At 38.4% G+C, this 20946-nt stretch overlaps 1 protein-coding gene across 11 annotated transcripts in view; it reads right to left on the bottom strand.

The window, feature by feature from the left end:
- Positions 1–20946, bottom strand: part of ERC1 (ELKS/RAB6-interacting/CAST family member 1) — a 309566-nt gene that overhangs the window by 17969 nt on the left and 270651 nt on the right. For 7 of the 11 annotated variants that reach the window (XM_087766222.1, XM_087766224.1, XM_087766223.1 and 4 more), the window contains one exon: positions 15495–15596. In XM_087766222.1, the coding sequence (XP_087622348.1) occupies positions 15495–15596 (102 nt within the window). Of the gene's footprint in view, positions 1–13815; positions 13883–15494; positions 15597–20946 lie in introns of all 11 variants that reach the window. The other 4 variants (XM_087766230.1, XM_087766229.1, XM_087766231.1 and 1 more) reach the window with 1 other exon arrangement.

Raw genomic sequence — 20946 nt, 5'->3', positions numbered from 1 at the left:
GAAGGCAAACATCAGCCTCTAAGTTACAATTTTGTTCAGCTTCATACTGGAAGAAACCTGAACACCCTCCCTCCCCCCCAGTACTCCTATCCCACAACCCAGAAACTATCCAGCTGAAGCAGAAAGAAACCAAGTACACTGGGGGAAGGGGATGTGGCGATGATAGCTGTCTGATTAATATAGGAAATAATGATGATATGGGTGAAAAATGAAACAGTGTTAAATTGAATGCATTAACTGTACTGATCATCCAGCAGTGCTTCAGTCAACTATTTCAACTCCCTGCTTTAAGGAACAGTAACTTCCCTGATAAAAAGTGTCTGTCCACAACTAAGGCAATAGCAATGTAGATTGTATTCAAAACTGCAGTAATACAAAACTCTCAGGTTTACAGCTGATGAAAAATCAAGGAAGAATCGGGCTCTGTACCTCCACACCATAAAATGAGGTGCTGAAGCTACAGGCACTGATGTGCACCAGCTAGGAGAGCTGGAAAGCCTTGCCATGATACTGGCAACTTGTCTTCGTGTTCCCAGGCAGGGGCTGCACCTGCTGTTTGTTAGAGGGCCGGGGATATCTTTTCAACAGGACACCTCTGACCCTGCTAATGAATAGGGAGTGAGATAATCTCTGAGTCAACAGGAACAGGGTGCTGGCACTACTTTCAACAAAGACTCTGGCTTCGACCCCTTTTAATAAGGCTGTCAGGGCTCCCTTATTTTGCTTCTAACACTGTTCTACATGGATTAATTTCTGTAGAGTGAGAGGATCTGAGAGCCATGGCTAAAAGCAGCCAACTAATGTCAGGCTCCTCGTCCTGCAGAGCGTAGCTGCGCTCAGCAGCCTACACCAGAACATCAGGGTGGCAGCAGCTACGAAAAGCCACGGCGACACAGCAGCCGTGGTAGCGGAGACAGACAAGAAACCTGCAGAGAGTGAGCGCACGTGCTTTATTAAAAACCCTACTGCTATGTGCAGCCTTGGGGCAACATCTGTTTGCAGATATAAACGTACATCTAAAAATAATGGTTGGATGTATTAAGACTGCAAACCGCAGCAGGGCAGAATACTCTGCTCTCCTGTACACAGGGCAATAGGGAGGGATATTTTAGTAGCATTAACACAGTTACATTTCACTTCCATCACCAAACACAACTGTATTTAGCTGATTATATCCATCAGCTTTGGTTGTTGGCTGAATTTGCACTATTTACCCCCATTTCTTATAATTTGGGTTACCTAGATTATGATCTGAAAGCGTACTGCCTGTCCAAGTGAAAAAAAGTGATGCTTCTAATTTAACTGATGTCTTTCCTGTCTTTCTTACTGTTCTGTTTGCCCACAGAGGGTGGAGTGATGGAATAGCACATCTTAAAAAAACCACTGTTTTATAAAAATGTGAACATTAGGTAGTCAATGCCTAATAACTAGCTGTCTAATCAACGTGGCCTTGTGTTCTTTTTCAGATACTGCAGTCTATTGAATATCCACCAGATGTGCAGATTTCAGTCTGAAAAGAATCCGACTTGCCAACCTTCCCCGCTGTTCTTTGTGAACAGAAACCCTCTCCGATGAAGAGAAAGCAGAGCTATCTAGTGAGTAACGATGGAAGATTTTCATACAACAGTCGGATTTGATTGCTCGAGGACAAGTCCCCTTTTGAAGCACATTCCTCCTGTACCCTTCCCCCCTCACCTCGAGCTGGAAACAGGCCAAATGAGGCGTGTGAAAGTTCTTAACTAGCAGCCCTCCCAAAGCTGTTCGCAGAGCAATCACTCCTCTCACTTGGGATCCATTAAACCCCCGCCAGTCAAGTCGGAAATGCCCTTCTATCTGCGTTCCTGCCATATCTAATTTGAACTAGCCACTTAGCAAGAGGCACTGCGCTTCCCACACAGCAGAGCTGCCACTGCCTTATCTCAAGAGGGTGTAAGAGCATTTGCTAAGTGGAAAGGCAGGGCAGTGCTGGATTCATACACCACATCGTGTTCTCATGATCAGCCCAGAGCTGTAGAGCTTTCTAGGAAAACAACGGGTAAATAGACCAAACCCTGGAATATCTTCTAAAGCAGCCAATCTTCATTAATTGCCCTGATAGGTTTAGGTCATCCTCATCAATGCATGGAATGAAGCCTGCTTAATGTACTCTCAAGTTCAGAATATTGTTAATGGCCAGCTAAGTTTGACAACGTGTTTCACGAAAAAAAGCAATCACTACAACGCTGAAGTAGAAACATGAAATGCCTAACAAATCTCTGATACAAACCCAAACCATCTCTACCAACTGATAAAGACATTTGGGAACATATTCCAGAACAAATTCAACTCGGAAACAGCATGTTCAGGTTTTTTGAGATTTCAGATTTTTTTTTTTTATCTTTGAGCAGGACAAATGTGAATCTAATTGTAGTTTTGCAAGTCACTGGGGCAAAAAAATGCTTTAAAATGAAATTAATACTGCTTCTTCAGTGGTAGTCCTGCTGTTGCTGTACAATGGTCAGCTGAAATATGAGTCACTGTATTTAAAAGTTTTTTATTATAAGAGTCTGCATTTAAATACGTATATATACACTACATAGATAAGAAAAGGTACTTGTAACTGAATGCGGTTGGAGAGACCTATCTAAATGTTTGGTCACTTTTACTGTGAAAGATGGATACATCTCCCATACAGAGACTGTGGTGTCTAGAAGTTTGTCTGAGCAGTGTCTAATGTAAATATACAAAAACACGTAGGTGGTTATGTGAAAACCAGTGAATGGGTGGTATAAGTGCAGCAGTGTCGATCTGAGACATATGCAATGTTGACTATCTATAGATGTCTGTGGAATAAAGTATGGTTTTAATCAATGTGTAATAGGATTCATTCACCACAACCACCAGCTTTAAATTATGGGTTCTCCAGGCAGAAAGGCTAATGACCTGGTCACCTTTCTCCCTGCTAACATTCCCTTCTTCTCTGAAGGAAGCAACCACTTTTCTTTTGCAGAACCAAGTAATTAACTGTACTTAGTTAATTTCAGAGAATACCTTCTAAATTTCTACTTAGCCATAAATCTGCAGCTCCCATTTTGAAGAAAGTCTTATATGCACCCCTAAAAGCTTGTCTGTTTTTCCAGCTACATCAGTTGATCCTGTAAAAGTTATCTCCTTACACAACTTGCCTTACTCATCAGAATCATGCATCAACATGCATGTTGATTGTGGATCAACAGCGGTAATCTTTTTCTTACAGATACATGCCTATGATTTCTCTGTGCAAGCAAAAAAAAGGAGAAAATAGCATCTTCTTGATGCAGCAATGCCAATACACTTGGCACTGGCATGACTGCTGTCATACTCCCCTATTAGCCTGACTACCTTGCTTGCACATATGCTGCATGTACATATTGACTACAGAACGCTAAAAGGCAGAGTAATGCAGATAAGTGGTCTTCATTTTGCAATCAAATAAGTCAGCAGATTTTTCTCAACTTACCCATAAATCTTTAAATATTTGAGAAAAATCCCTGGAAGAACAGCTATATCAAGAAGAAAATAAAATAGAATTGGCAAGTAATCTCGGGGTCAAAGTAAATTACATGAGGTCAAAATTTCACTGTTTTTGCATCAAAAGTGTTACAAAAAAGTGTAGACGGAATGAATCTGAAAGTTTGTAAGGAATTAACTAATTTAAGAAATGCTCTAGCTTGCTAGCCTGGTCTATGGAACTTGAGTGTTCTTTGTAGATCCTGCAAAGGCACAAAAAAATAAGGAATTCGGAAAAAAAAACCCCAACCAAAACCCCAAAACACCACCAAAAACCCCCTCAAAACTTCAGACTGGACATAACAAATATGCTTGGAAAACAAGTTAAATGGAGGTAGCCCTTTATCTCCTATCAATCACATTTTTCGCATGAGTGCGGGAAATTATTTTCAAACTCTGTTACATACAGATGCAACTATGCTGCCCAACAAAACCTACTTCCCAAAATGCCATTACACAGGAGAAGATGGGCTCAAAGTCTGGGTAAATACATATGTTTGTTAAAAAGAAATTATTCCAAGGAGGACCTGACAAATCTAACAAAAGACGGAGTGGATCATAGTGGGTCCTCAGATGCCTCCCTGTATCTGGGTTTTATTATAGATATTACCAGACAAGAAAATTTTGCCTATATAGCAAAATATCTTATATTGGGAGATATGGAAATAAACTAAGACACCGAATGATATAGTCTGGAAGTATTTGCACGGCAAATTGAATTACGCCACCTTGCTCAGACCGTTTGTGTTTGTTTGGCAACAAATGCAAGGGTTCAACTACAATCATCTTGTAACCATTGAACGCAATGGAGTTTTATGAGGCATGAATTTGGCTCAGAAAACGCAAAGCTTTCCCAAATTCAGAACAATTTATCACTGATGTCTTCCCTTCATTATTTTAAATGGAAACAGAAGAAAGTTCTCAAAAAGACACAGCCTGACCTCAGTTCAGTTCAGCTCAGTTCACTGCTGCACAGAGATACTTGGTTTCTTCAGAAGACCACAACACAAAAGCTCAGGGACGGTCTGAGTTTTCTTTAGATTTGTTTTAAAGACAAAAAAACGGATTTAAATCTAACCTTCATCATTTTCTCCTCATAAACCAAAACGAAACAACATGTGTGAGGAGCTGAAAGAGATTCTGGCTATTTTGACAGAGCTGTCTTACTAAGTTCATTTCTGACAGAATCAATTAGGAAATCATTTTTATATAGCAAATTCTTTTTGAAAGTTTTATACACCATGAACAAATCCCAGGGATTAATGATTTCCAGAGTTCACTCTCTTCACCTTGGGAAAAATCCAGACCAGAAGAAAAGAACAGAGAAAACACAAAACAGGGAAAGTAGTTTTGTCATTAGTTCCCTCTGTTTAAATAAAATCTTTTCCCCATAATGTAGGTGAAGCAAAGAATTGCAGTGGGTTGGTAGGATTCCTAAAGCACTGAAAATGAGTGAGTAGTTCAAAAATATTTTTCTACATAACAAATCCAGAAGTACTTTTTCATGACACTGGCAACTTTTGCTTACATGGGCTGTGGAGCAAAAGCTTGCGGGGAACCATGTGTGGAATAGCAGGGACTACTGTAGATCAGAACTGAAGTACACTGGCGGGACTGTGAGAAGCTTGTAACAACCATTGGGGAATAGGAATGTTCAGGAATGAGGTACCTCGGCACAGCTGAAGGGGGTCTCTACCTATAGCTTGAATTTTACCTGTTCCATCAATCCCTTACTTTCAAAAGCAAGAGCATTCACCCAAACCCTCACCCCTAAACAGAACTAATTGCACTGTGCACACATTGCATCTCTCTTCTGTAACAGTCCACATGCCTCTTCCCTAGCTGAGCCAGAGAAGAGAAATTTGTGGCTTAATTGCAAGATGAGATCAGAACATACAATTTCAAGTGCTGTTTTTATTTGTCTACATTTTCTTTTGTCTTCAAGATTTCTTGGGAGTCCAGCAACCCAGCAGCTTAGTTCTGGAGCAAAACAGGATGGGCAAAGTAGGGTGAGATCTACAGAGAACCTAAAATCTTCCACTTCAATATATTAAAATCTCTTTCATTCGAGAATTTCATTCCTGTAAGTTGTGTTAGTTACCAGGTTAAAAATTTGAATAATAAATTAAATCATAGAAAGCTGTGAAACTGAGTAGTCAGACTTATGATATGGACAATTACAATATCGTAAAGGAAAAAAAAATATTCCCACAGCAAGTAAAAATAGCTTAACCACTGTTTCCAGCTTGTACATGACACTATGGATTTAAATATCATCCTCCTGGTCAAACTTTTGTAGGTATAATTAAGCAAGTTTTGATTTCACAGAATCCATTATATTTTATGCTGATTCCTTCTCTACAAGAACATAGCAGCTTGAGAATAAGAATAACCTGCTTATATTTTTAATCCATTCAAGCTTTCTAGCGCTTGTTATCTATATAACAGTGAACAAGAAAGCACTCACATTCCTTGCTGTACTGTATTTTGTCTATTGCTTCTTGCTATTACAAGGGATAAAAGGAAACAGTGGCTAATATGCTTTTGTTTGAAAGCAGAACATTGCAGCACATACACTGGGAGAGCGTGTCCATGAGAATGCTTGTGTATCAGTGACTGCATTCTTCTGCCTCCCTGCTGCCTGTTACATTGCTAATGGAAAACAGAAGGTATTTCTTAAATAGTCTACCACAGAACACAATCAGTGCTTTTCCTGTTCAGCTGAACTATAACCTCCCTGTCTGCAGGTGACAGGACTCTTTGTCTCATCCCTCTCTAACATGGGGTCTTCATTCTGCTCTTCTAGCTCTCTACCTGCTATGTGACACTTTCAAAGCAAAGCCACATGAAGCCACCAAACGCCTGGTTTAGAAGTCTTCAGGAGTTCTTTTTAGAGTTGTTTGCTCTACATCCAAACGCAAAATCCCGTTAATAAATATACCTATTTATACAGACATATATATATAGTAATTCTTATCTATATGTTGCATTAAACAAACAGATGTAGTTGGATTGCCTGTGGTGAGCCTACTATGGGTTGGAACTGTAAATCCTGACATCTCCATCAGTAATTATGAGCTTTATCAGCCAGGAAAATACAGCGTCTAGATTGGCTACATGCCCTTATCAGTTTTTATTTTAGTCATATTTCTATCGAGCTTATTTTCATAGTTAATATGTTGGAAAGCAGGTTTGGGCTTGATTCTTTCTCCACTCTAATATTGCTCATCTTCCTCCCTCCGCCCCCAGTTTCCTTCTTCCTAACTTACATCTAAAAGGTGCTGGCAGTGATACCCCAGCCTGGCTCCAGCTATTCCACTTCTGTCTCTATCCTGCCTGTGAGTGCCAGAGCTCAGCTCCACTCTTCTTTAGGTCACCAACAGTGTATTCATAGTTTGCAGAAGCTGCTGGCCTTGCATAGTTGCATTCTGGGGTGTGGACGAGCGCTAGAAGAAATCTAAATGGCAGAGTAACTGGGAGATAGTACAGACTATCCCACAATCTGTAAGTGATACCTCTCCTGGAAGTGGCCAGAAACAAAAATGTTTGAGTACAGAATTCCTACTTGCTACAAAGACCAAGCCACTAGTAGAAGATCATATTCAGCTGCAAATCAAAAAAGAAAATAAGACACAGACCTAGAATAATCTCATTTGGTAGAAATGAATGATGGCCTTTCTGCAATTGTTTTGCTGAAAAGCACAAATCTCTACAAAAAGAAACCAGCCATCTGTTTTGAATGTTTTAGAATATAAGTATCTACTTGTGTACTTCTTTGATCTGTAAGAATAATAGAAAGACAGTGATACAACCCAGTTACACCTCCATTGTGAGTGCTTAATTCATCCCAGAGCTGCAGATTACAAAATTCCATCTGGAAATCTTAGTCTTATCATTCTGGGATCAGAAAGAAGATGAACAGTGTATCAAGATCAGTTCTTTTGTGCTGGTAGATATAACATTCTTGGACAGCTTCAAACATAAAATAGTTATTAAGATAGCAAAATAGTAGAGTTTTAAAAAAACAAGCTAGCAAAAGAACTGTTCCCAGAAACAGGGAAAGGACCAGGAGCAGAAGTTAACATCATTTTAAGGACAGCATTTTTCTCTAGGTTGGCCCATTGCAGTCTAACAGTACTCTTTACTTACTGGGTAAAAGATTACATGCCAGTATGCATATAGAATAAGACAGAAGGTGGAAAGGCACGGTTTCCAAATTGGAATAGTAGAAGATTAATTATAAAACAAAACATTAAGTTTGATATCAGCATTACTGAAGTTGTTCACTCCACCATAACACAATTGTTACTTATGCTGAAGTGAGAAGGTCACTACAAAAGGCTTTCCATTATTCAGAGTTATTACAGCCAAAGGAGAAAAGGTTATTCTCTGAAGAAAGGCAAGGCTTGAAAAGAATAGGTACTTGTACGACAGCTAAATCAGGATTTTGAATTGTACTTCCTCAGAGCAGTAATTGTCAGTCCATGAACTCTTTCTGTCTCCTTGCCTGAGCTTGATGGCACAGGAGTCTTTCAGTTTCATAATTAATGATGACACCCACATAAGCAGGGCTCCAGAAAAGCAGGGATGGAAGGCAGGTCCTGTGATTAACCGGGACAACTGTATTCAAAGTGCTGCCCTCATAACAATTAATTAGTTACGTCACCTATTTGAGTGCTCCACATTAGGGTTCTTACTAAAGGGTTGCCCATCTGGAAAGTGGGAGTGAGAAGCCCTGGCTGTCACCAATATGACAGAACAAATCTGGCATTTTATCTCTCAGTCAGGCCAAGTGATAATGTTTAAGTAAAGTAAGATTATTTCATGTAGCTGCCTTCAAATTTTGCACAGGGTATGTCTCTAAGGCAATCATAAGACACATTCTTTCACAGTGTTTTTACACATACGAATGAAGAACTGCAACGGATGTATTATAACAGATTATTATACACTACACAATTAGTTTGTAGATTTTTAGAGAAGGGAAGGAATGACCCTTCAAAGGACAAAAGATGACAATGAAGAAGAAGAGGCAGCGGTCTAAAGAGCTTTGTTCAGCATGCTGGAATGGCAGCTCCTTGAAATGTTTAACATATGGGTTATTTTCCCTTTTTTGGGAAGGAATAGGACCTTGGAAGGAAAAATAAGAAGTATTAATAAATTGAGTCAAATACAAATCTAACATAATTTTTGGGAACAAATTCAAAATGAGGTATTAGAATCAACATCATATCACTGTAACAACACTATTTTAGAATATTGTGTAATAATATTACCTCGCACTTATATAGCACTTTTCCCAAGCAGAACTTCCACTTTACAAAAACTTCAGCTTATTTTACAATTACAGAACTTGAGACAGGGAGAAAGAGAACAAGTGAGTGGCTGGAGACAATGCCAGGAAAGAATTTATCTTCTGAATCGTGGTCTAGTGCTGTGTCCACTAAATTACATTGTAATACGAGTCAGGCACGAAAGCTTGGTGTTTTTGACCATTCCGCATGATCTGACAATTAAAAAGACCATATTGAAAATAAATTTATTTAAAAGGCTTATGAGGGCACAGTGTAATAAGTGACAATACTGAGAACCTAAAAGAAGTGTGACAGTAGGACCAGCAGCTCTCTACATGCTGCAAGCATAAAATGGGTCTCATATGGAGAGAAAGATCACATTTATGCAGTGAATGAATGCCTGTGTAATCATTTGAAAATGGAACTCATCATGAATTAGATATTTACTTTGCTAAAAGAAATCAGTATATTAATCCAAGCACCAAATAATGCAGAAAAAAAATCAATATTCTTCTCAAACTTCCCAAAGTATAGACACTTCTGGTTCTGTAGTGATCTCAATGAGAAGTTCATGGGGTTTGACAGCTGTGGCAAAGGTTAAACTACGTCCCAAGATGTCCTGCCCTATCTTCCTCAATGTCATTATTTCTATCCCTCTTACTCTACCATCATAGTAGTCACAGTTCTTCAGACTACGACCTGTTGCCTGTCGCCTACTTCTGCCACTTTCCTCTAAGTGTCCTTTTAGCTGTAAGACGGAAATAAATAAACACCCCCTCCGAAACAAGCAAAAAGGAAATGCTCATCCTGGGCATTCCTAGGGGTGAGACAAAATTGCTCTGCAGACACAAGTTAGAAACACGTGGCTTACAACCTTGAGCATTGAGCTGGTTTTTGCATGTCTACTAGTATCAACTTCTCTGTGAGATTTGGCTGTTTCTATCATTCTTACTTTAATCCTTTTAATACCTCTGTCCTAATAAATAGAATACGGAAATGTCATTCAAGCTACATTACCCTTTAATAATCACAAATGGCTGTTTAGAATGAGTCTGCTTTCAGAAACAATATATTCATTAAAGATGTTCTTTAGAATATTATGAGCTCTTGATTAAAAACGATAGTTAAAAAATTCAGACTGAATTCATTAAACATTCTTCATATTGATAACTTTCCCTCTATTTCAGTTCTTAGGTTTAAATGAGTCTTGTCTGCCGAAAAACTCTTGGCAAAGTCAAATTACAACATCAACAATGTAGCCTTTGGTACACAATGCATACGTGTAGTCTGGTGATGCTGCATATTATAATTTATACTGTTTTTGACAAGGAGTCTATGGAATTTGCCTGAATTGACTGTTTTTCAGTTCTTAAAAATTATTCAAATATTCTCCTGTTACGACTTACCCCCACAGACATCACCTCTGAAATCTTAAGAGACGTGTTAAATTATGCTAGTGTCTTCAGCTGTCAACTCGCAATACTTACTGCTTCTGTGTTAAAATTTGTCAAACTCAAGTATTAAAGAAAAACTTCACCAATGAGAGGCTTTTTGTCTTGCAATATTTTTACGGTAGTAGGAACTTGTCAATATTTTCATAATCTTGAAAAATCCCCATTTTTATGTATTCCAGTTCAATACTAGCTCTTTGACCATTCCACTGTTACTCTAATAAGCACAAAATTCATTTTCAGCTTTTGTTCCTGGAATTCAAGCACAGCAAAACAAAATGTTTTGCTCCTTAGCAGGCACATCCGTGACTTCAGGATTTGTTGGCAACCGTTAATAGAAAATGCTTCCAGAGAATGAGTTCAAAAAGCTTGTCTAGCAACAGCATCTACTAGGCTCCAACTCCTACTGCAAGCCAGGGCCATGGAAGATGGGAAGAAAAATGCTCTGCAACAGCATGCATGCTTGAAAACACACATACAGTATGTATAAATTATATACCAGGATAAATCTCTCAGTTCTCAGAGTTTCAGTTTTGCTCTTCCTCTGTTCTTGCCCTTAGCACGTTTTTTCTGTCCTTGCTTTTCCCTGTGTCCTTTAATTTGATTGTCTTTCACTCTTCCAGCAGTTTTTTTTGTCATCCTGTGCCCACTACACCCATTCAACAAAAGCAGTCCTCCTCATTTCTGACGGGCAGAGGTGACACAAGCAGATTTCTGAACCACACCCACACTTTCTCATGTGGTAGGTAGCATGGCTGTGCTTCAGAAGAAAACTAGATGAACTGAGCAGCTTGGGAAGTTTATGTATGGAAGCTTTGCTTCTTCTTTCCCCCATATAGCATGTACACGGTACATATTTACAAAAATATACACACACATACACACATGTCCTTTCATATGTATTAGATATCATAAGTGTAAAATCATATTATTTTTAATACAAGTGAATAATAACTAACTAAGCCATTGGCCAGACCATTTTAGCATTTGAGAAAGACAAAGGTGCATCCTCTGAGAAAGCACATTGGAATACACTTGGATATAGAGGAGGATAGAGCTCCATCTGGGGAATAAAAGGAGTCATAAGAAATTCAGACAGCAAGGAAACAAGCCTAGAGAAAAAGGCTAGGAAAGACTATTTCAGGATGAAAGATGGTATTTACATCGAACTGTAAACTGAAATGTAAACTACCGTTCTCTGAAACTACAGGAAGGGTGCATATGTTTAGAAACAGTGCTCCATTTCAGGGGAGCTATATCTGATAATGCTGTCATGTACAGAACTGGCATAATTAAATATTAAATTCAGTCAATTCCAGAACGCTGGAGGGGAAAACCCTTAAACCCCAAAACATAAAAATAATGTAGCTTGCTATTGTACATATTTTGATGGCCTCCATTTTATCTTCAGTATTGACCAGAGGTGATTACATCCTCAGACCTAAAGGAACTTTGAAAAACAAAGTTATTGCCAAGTCCTATGCTATTAGTCACTTTTTTATCATTGTAATACATACATTTAACTTAACACGCAGGTTAGGGACTCTGTGACTTACAACATCTTCACTTTTAGAAAGAGAATAGACTTTTTTTTTGAATGTATATGAAATATCATGGTAAAAAAATTGTAGTTTGTTGGGAATAACTGGCTTGGGAGGCATTAATCACCCTTATACTTTCCCTGTTGATGTATGCAAGACAATCTTGAGGCTGACATGTTTCTCAGATGAGATGCATGTAAGGCAAGGATGCTGGCTGCCTCATTATTTTGACTAGGATATTCTGTAATATGCTTTCCTGAGGAAAATGCCTCAAGGACAAAGTGGAGAGAGATACTGTATTCAATGTGAACCACCCATTAATTCAGTGAACTAAGAGAAACCAGTTGCATTCATAAGTGTATCAGCAGATAGGAGAGGAAAAGAGAAAGATCTTTCTATCAGTGTTTTCTACACTACATCCATGTTTGCTCTAGAATGAAAATCAGAATTATTCCTACCTTCATAGTGAGCATCTTCTTCCTTTTCATCACTTACCTGATCTTTCCTGTTTAATTGCCATGCATCAGCAGATCTTTACAAGCATTGTCTCTAAAAGTTCATATACTAACACACAACCATTGCAAGAGCCGTGATTCAAAAAGAATGTGAAATCAACAGTGAGTGTAAATTAATGAAGCACTTTATCAATTTTTCCACTGAAGAGGTATTTTCAGTTCAAACCCCAAGGCATGAAATTCAAGTTTGATACTGCCATGGCTGGATTAAATTTTTCAGATGGTTGACTTGAGAAGAGGGATCTGATCTATACAGTCAGACAGACATGTAAGTCTGCAGTTAACTGAGCAAGTGCAAAGAGATGAGACAGTAGCTCATTCTTTCATGAATGTTTTGCAAATTTAATATAAAGTAATAATTTTCAGAAAGGCAAGGATCAAAAATTTCCACAGAAATTTTGAGAAGAGTTTTCTTTCAAATAATCGATATGGAAAAATCAAATTCTGAGAAAAACTGCAAATAAACTCATGTGAAATAATTTTTCTTAAAAGGATAAGTGAAGAAAGAAAAAAATTAATATAATTTTTTATAATATTGTCATTGCATCTCCATACTTTAAGTACTTCAAATAAATTTATTTTGCTTTAAAACTGATACTACAAGGCATAAATTAGTCCTATGTACTGTAGCCAAATAATAGATATTTAACTTTTGTAGCTCTCTATCAAGGCTCAGTGAAGGATGTTTTCTTCTTTGCTAGAGAACAGGCATGAGGAGAAGAGCCCTGTCCTGTGTACTGCCTTCTCTTCTGGAAATGGGGGTTGTTATGGAGACAATTTGACGGCAGAAAAGAGAAAATTGTGGACGCAGACACAGAGAAACAAAATGTACTTTAAATGACAAATAGCTACAATTTCTCCCCCATTGTTTTGAGAGAACGAGGGAGATGGAAGGGAGGGGAAAGGTTAAGGGGATATTCCTCTTTGCCTTCAAATTTACAGAAAATTTATATTCCTAGTCCATATCAAGACTCATCTATTCTGAGCCGATAAATATCTGTGACTAGTTAGGTCAGCATGCATGGCAGCAATCTCGGCAGCAGATCTCAACATGCTTAAAGCCTTCAGGAGGAACATTATCTCTGAGCAAATTCTTTACTAACCAGAATCGAAAAAGCATACATAGATTTGGCTACAGTGCAAACTGCTTTGAAAAAGAATCCGACTGAAAACATTTCCTCCATGAAGTCAATGATAAATGATATGAGAGACATTTCCTGTTCTCTCGTATGCATTAAGAGTTTGCTTTGCATAGAAACTCAATTACATGCCCTGGAAAGTTCTCCCCACAACATCATGAAACAATGACATGATGATTAGAAGAAGAAAATCACAAACTACACATAAACACACGTGAAACACCCTCATGCAGAGACTATGCAAGCAGCGGGGAAGGAGCACACCCAGGTTTCACAAAGCACACGGGAGCGAGATGTGAGAGTGACCGTCGGAAACTTTTGTACTGGCAAGAAAAGTTGATTCTCACCGTTCTGAACAAAATGGCTGAACTAAAAGCATCTGACTGGTTATGCCCAAATACCCTCCTCCTCATCCTAGCGGTGCAGAGGTGGCAATAGGAGGAAAGCCCCAGAGCAGCATGGGAATGAAATAAAGAGTTGGTTAGTATTTAAAGCACATATGTAAGTACAAATAGTAGTACAAAGTGTTTAATTCCTTATGCAATATTCTGAGCCACCCTGAGGTACAGCTTGCTTTGCTCTCCTGTAGGCTTTGTCAGCTTTTAAAATGCCCCTACGCAAATGAAAAAGTGCAATCAGAACCTCCTCCTGCCCCCTCCTCCCTATCGCCCTCCCCTGCAAGGTCTTCGCAAGAATTTCCTTGAACGTTTAAATTTTATCTTTTCTTTACATTTTATCTTTTCATTTCATCTGTGAATGCTATGCTGCATTCATTCGCAAGCATGTACTACAGTTTCATTCTGGAAATGGCTTCATTTCTCTGTAGGCCTGCAGTGTAGAAACAACAGATATTCTAACATTTCCTCCAAATTAAGATTAGGAAAGCCATTTAATTTGCAGTATTAACAATTGCACTTTCCCGAAGAAGGTAAGACCAACATTTTCCAAAAACACTGCAGAAAATTCAAGCTAGTCAATTTACAGTGCTTCATTTGTCATTTGGAGGAGGGTATTAAAACAAGATGCAAAGGGAAGTTGCTCTGCAAATAAGAAATTCTCTGCTCTGTATATACCCCTTATTGTCTTCTGATAAAGACATGAAAAGAGATTTTTAAAGATCTATTTCTGCAAGGTGAATATGTAATTGTTTTTTTGCCATTTTCCTCTTGTACCTTACTCATAATTTCTGCATATCACTAGGTTGGTGCTTGAAGGTCTAGATTGAGATGCCTTCTTTCAAATCTCAACAATTTCTAGATAAGCCAGAGGGCAAAGAGGAGTGCCAAACATTCCTTCCCTTTGTCAAGGCAGTGATTAAGGATCGCTAATATTTTAATTAAACTGAAACGGATAAGAGTACAGCATGGGATATGCAATTATGTTGGCATTTTCTGTGCTACCCAAGGGACAGGCAATCTCTCTGATAGTTATCAAGCACACGGCTGTGCTTTGTAAATGACACAGGAGACTCCTCACTGCCTTGGAGATGGCAAATTGATTTCCCTTCAGTTCACGGCCCATTGAGTTTGTGAGGGAGCAGTCTGTGCTCATTTGGCACAGAGGCCAGGATCTCCTCATGGGAAATGAAGGGAACTGCTCATATGCAATCCATAGATCAGAAAGCTGATCCTGGAGCATGATTTCCTGCTACCGAAGACAAGAAACAGTCCTGGACACTCCACACACTCAAGCAGTAAACCTGAGTTACTAATATCTGAATACGCCAGACAGGACTCCAGTCTTGCATTTTAAGAGAGCAATGTTTTTTTCTTCCCTTTCATTGTCTGCCCCCTCTTCTGCACCCACTTAATAACAGCTTGGTTCCAGGAACTGTTTGTTCACATTTCAGGAGTTTTCAATGAAGCCGACACAACAGCAACATCCATTTCTGGTTTATAACTGCACTCTGGAATGCTATTTTTGTCCCAAGGTACTGCAAGCATGTCAGGGAAAATTACATACGACTCAAAATAATCAGCCCCCATAGTAAAAATTCCTTTAAAAGTGAAAAAGAGAGACACATTACCTGGTCAGGGGAGGGCTTGTGGTTGGTTTGGTTGGAATGGGATGAGGATTTGAGGTGGTCATCCTCATAGTTGTCAGCCATCAGCTTCATACGGTTCTGAGTCTATTAAAAAAAAAAAAGAATCTCAGTCTACCTTCTAATGTGATCATAGGGACTAAAGGGAATAGGGTATTTATGCTATCCTATATATCCAAAATCCATACATGGAAAAAAATAAGACACATGCATAAAACATTAGTAGGTATTACTGTAGAGAACTGGTAAAAATTGGGAGACGCATTCCAACCACTTCACTTTGAGGCTAAATTAGTTTTGCAATTAAGTGGCATCATCTGACTTGTACCTACTAAAACTTGTGCTGTACATGTGTGTACAAAGAAACTAATTTCTTCTTATAGACCCTTGGGATTAAGGTTCAAACACCAATTTGGAGAACAATCCAATGAAAACATCAGTTAGATGTCCCTAAGTCAGTTAAAAAAAAAAACAAAAAACAAAACCAAAAAATAAATCAGTTTAAAAAAAAAGAGTAAAGAAGCTGAAAATAGGTTATTACTTAGGAAGTCCATCCAGTTTCAATATGCAAATCAGTTTTCGATTGATACACCAAAGAGTAGGAAAATTCTGAGACTGGTCAGAAAAATGTGAATTATAGAAAACCCTTCCTGTGAGGAAATTAAAAAGTTAATAAATAAGTCTTTGGGAAGAAAAGGTGACATAATAAAGATTTATAAAATTAAAAACTGCATACAGCCAAGCAAAGAATTAACAAAATATGAAACAAGTTTCTTAGCTTTTCTTCAACTTCTCAGGAAATGTCAAGTTCCAGAGGATATATAATTTTTAAAACCAGAAAATATAAAATAAATTGTGTAAGAATAAATGAAATACCTTACCTTAACATTGCCATTCTAGGTAAGCAATTGCAATGAACATTAAAATATAGTACATGACTGTGTCTGCAAAGGACAGTGTTAGTGAGATGAAGCCCTTTTAACATACTATCCTGAAATGAGGTCCTCAAGCACCTACAAACACACCCACACAAACAAGGAAAGAAATTCACTTGGGCAAAACGTCCCACCTCCCCAGCAGGGCTTACAAAGACCTCGGGCAGCAACAACACTCTAGGAGTAGCCTAGAGGGGACTACGAAACAGCTGGGTCTAGGGTCTTGCAAAGTGAACTGCCATCCCCGCGTCAGCTGCTTCACTTCAGGTTATCTGGGTGCCGCTGTCATTGGGCCCTCACACCTGGAGCAGGCCCAAAATGGAGTGACAGCATTTCTCCTCCCAGCTCATAGAGTAGACAAAGGCCCCATTTTGAGCTTTGTGAAAATCTTGTACTCCAAAAAAATAAAAAGGCTAGCCAGACCTATGTTAGATACACAGTAAATTATGTACAGCTAGACATATTAAATCATCAGAGATGCACTAAAATTAAATGTCTTAAATGAAAGCTCAAAGCTTACTGTAAAAATGCCAGCTGTTGATTCAATCCCTTTATAACTGCATGGTTTCTCACTGAAAACTCTAATTTTAATAAGCATCTCAAGGCTAGAGAATGCAGATTCTACTTGACTGTACTCAGATCATTATAGAGAAGGTCCAGGGTTTGAATCTGGATTTGATTTTATTTTGGATTAATTTAACAAAAGCTAATAGTAAATTGAGCTTAAGCAATATAATCATACAAAATCTTTATATTGTTTGCTCTGTTTTGTCAAACAAGTTTTGAATTGCAAGTCTGACTCATCATTCATAAATCACTACTTGAAACATGCTACATTAATGCTTAAACAACCAGCTTATTGTAAAGGCGCTTTCTCCATATTTATTATTATATTTAAGGTTGGCAACAATTTCTTCTTTGCAATGACAGCTACTGATTTTAAATGATTTCATATTTCCTTGGAAATTTTTGGTTTCGATAATAAATAATAACTTCTTCCATGACTTTCAGTGTGTATGTGGAAAAAATCTATTAAAAACCAGAAGTTTAGCAGAATATTAGTACAGTACATAAACTTTTCTGAGAGAAAAACTAGCTCTTCCTTGAGAGAGGCAGCATGTTTTCTGATATTGCATGAAAAAAACCTATGTCAGCACTAATAGAGGAAGAGAAGAATATAAAGATCTAAACATTTATAGCACAGTATCCCTCACAGAAAATTCTGAAGTGGAACTGAAGAGGTTGCATACTGCTGTCACTTAACTTCAAGTAGAATAACCTCCCACTAATACTTGGCAGGAGGTATGAGAAGAGGTTGAGAGAACTGGGCTGGTTTAGCCTGAAAAAGAGGAGGCTTCTTTACAGGAGGAAACAGAGAAGATGAAGCCACACTCTTCCTGGAGGGGAGAGGACAAGAGACGATGGATGTAAGTCGGAACACAGAAAATTCTTGCTAGACATCAGGAAAATTCATTTCGTAAAAAGGCTGATCAAACACCAGAACAGGCTGCCAAGAGGCTGTGGCATCTTCATCCTTGCGGATACTGAAAATGTGACTGGAGAAGGTGTTAAGCAAGCTGCTCTAGTTAAAAATGCTCTCAGCAAGTGGTTGGACGCAGAGGTCCACTCCAATCTAAAATATGCTGCAATTTTTATTTGGGCTTTTCATCTTCAGATAATTTTATAGCTATCAAGGCTGGAGTTTCCAAAAGAAGAGGGAGTTAAGTTCCAAAATTCCTCCTAGTTGCTAAATATGGTTTAGCTGCTTAGCTCCATTACAGCCCTTTGAACATTTTAACACAGAACAATCTCTGCAGCATCCCGATGATGACGATCATACAGGATCAGTTAACCTAGAAAGATATTTTCTATGTCCCCCTTTAATCCAACCTGACCTTACACTGCTTCTGCTGTTAATCTAAGAGTGCACGTTTGTGATATACAAGTCTTGGCAAGAAAACACCGAAATCAGTATTGTGATTTCACTAGAGGAACTTATTTATACATATATTATTGGAATTAGGCAAAAATCAAGAGAGAGAAGAAAAGCAGTTTATTTCCTGATGGATACCACTAAAAATTAAAATTCCAAGCAGTGTTGCAAATATATAATATAATTACATTTTTCTGATTCTCTGTGTCAAACATGGAAATGAAAAGCTTCTGCTTAGGACTGGAATACTAACTGATGCACTTCTAATTGCACATCTTTAAAATAACTGGAAATACATGAAGTCAGTTTCTCTCCTATTGCTCCTCTCAAGAAAAAAAATCTTCAAAAGGATGGAAATTTCTAGAGCATATGGCTGTTGCAATGACTTAAAACCAAACCATTTACTGTGGGGAACCACTCCAACATCCTGCAGTCCTGAACTGCTTTGTCATGGTGCTATTATACAATCCGCTCCCACCTTATGAGGTTATGGCTCAGATCCTAGGGCAAACATTTCTACATCACTCTAGAAAGTATGAAAAACAAAGTGGTTTAACCACTGTGTCCTGTGAGAAAATAAATAAGCAGCGCAGACAAATCGGTTGTGTCAGGAGTGCTTTTGTCTAAAACCTCCAGAGCTTGTACGCAGAACTAGTGACGATAAGAACCGGATGTCAGATCCAAATTTTGCCTAAAAAATACCATGCGCCATTACAGGTACCTTCTTCATGCATATGCAGATAAAATGCTAGAATGAGAAAAACAGGACAAAACTCCATAGGTTTCTTGATTTTTTTCCAGAAGGTTTCTTATTTTTTTTTGCCAGAACAGATTTAGTAACCTTATTCCTTGCCCTCTGATCACCGCCCCCCGCAAAACCCCACACCTTGTCAAAGCCCTTCACAACACTTTTTAGTCTCCCAATAATCACCGTGTAAAAGAACAGTCCCAAACCCTTTAGACTAGTGTCAATCCTCAAAATTACTAAAGAGCCATCGCACACTCTCAAGCTCCTAACTGAAAGCCAGGAATGACTGTGGAGAACTTGCCACAAGAGGTCTGCAGACCAGAGCCTGTGAACCGCAGGTCTAAAGCATAACATTTGCAAGGGTATTGTATCTAAAAAAACCCCAACTTCCTCTGGTTATATATTAGACTATACTCCAGTACTATCAGATCTTGCCCACCCTCCCTTTTTTTCCCCCCAGAACTTTTGCAGTTGTTCTTTTGCCTCTCTGATACACTTATTCTTAATGCCCTTCTTGCTTCTCGTCATTATTTAACCCTGGCCTCTGCCCTATCCCTTGCTACAGCAGGCAGTTATATTCAAAGAAATAAGCACCAGGGGAAAATATGAGATAAACTTGTTTTAGTCATAAATGTGAATGACCAGCATCAGCACTTCTTTGAAATGTGCTCTCTTTTCTTTTGCTGTTTTGTGGTCCTGCAGGGTTTTCATTATATTTTCACTATGCTTTTTCTGGTTATCATATAGTTTACTTCTGCCTGTATTCTATAATCACTAAATGTTTGGCTTAACAAGGAAATTACTATGGAGTAGACTATTTCTAATGCAGCCAACACCTGAAAACTTTCATTCCAAACAGCCCTGGTATAATATTTTAGCTGCCAAAACTGTAGCCATGGTGAATTTTGTTTAAGAATCACTAAGGTCCTCCTTCATGGATGTACTGCATCAAAGCACACTCTAACCTGTAGGTTCCTAAGAGTAAGTTATTTTATGTTCACTGCAGACTACACTGGTAGCTTGCTTGTGCACCTCCACCCTAAAGACCAAATTAATAGATTTTATCACAGTTAAATTATTACATGAGAAAAACCAGAACTGATGTTGATCCACAAAGTGTAGGGAAAAGTCAGAGACATATTCTGGAACACAGCTGGTAAAAGCTAGAAGAGTCCTGCCCAGGTCTGACAAGCTCTTTATAGTGGAATTCCACGTATAAATTTGAAACCCACAGATTTAACTACAGACATCGTTTATAATATATTTTAGAGAATGTTTTTATTTGAAAGCTTGCACTAAGTTGTATGTTATAATGAGAATACATACCTTTCTTAAGCACTTCTGCAGGATAGCTAGTCTGGTAACAAGTTTTTGAAACCAAATTTTATTTGTAGGAATAGCACACTTCTGTATCTCTAGACAAGATCCCTAATAAACAGCACGTACTAGCTCATAAGCTGCGTGTTCGCTATATTATTCTAGTCTGCTTCATACTCACATTGCAGTAACTGACTCAAAGAGTTTGCATCAAATCTTTCTCCACCATGCAATGCAACGGAAACCATGACATCAGTGACTACTTTCTCATTTTTTGTAAAATCTTTGAGTAGGGTAGTTTCTGGCTTTGCTAACCAGTCTAAACAAGCTTTATTAATCCTTTAATGTAAGGTTTAAGAAGTCCCACATTAAGTAAACATTAATATAATAACTGTACTTGTGACAAATGGATACATGGTGGAGACTGTGTCAGTGAGTTAAAGGAGTCATCCCATTTCAGTCTGAGTTGAACGTTTCACTGGAAGCACACAGATGCAAATGCAA

The sequence above is a fragment of the Nipponia nippon genome, unplaced genomic scaffold, assembly GCF_047370975.1.
Source record: "Nipponia nippon isolate SJK-2023a ecotype South Korea unplaced genomic scaffold, ASM4737097v1 scaffold_3, whole genome shotgun sequence".
NCBI classification, from domain to species: domain Eukaryota; kingdom Metazoa; phylum Chordata; class Aves; order Pelecaniformes; family Threskiornithidae; genus Nipponia; species Nipponia nippon.
This window is presented reverse-complemented; position numbering and strand designations above follow the sequence as displayed.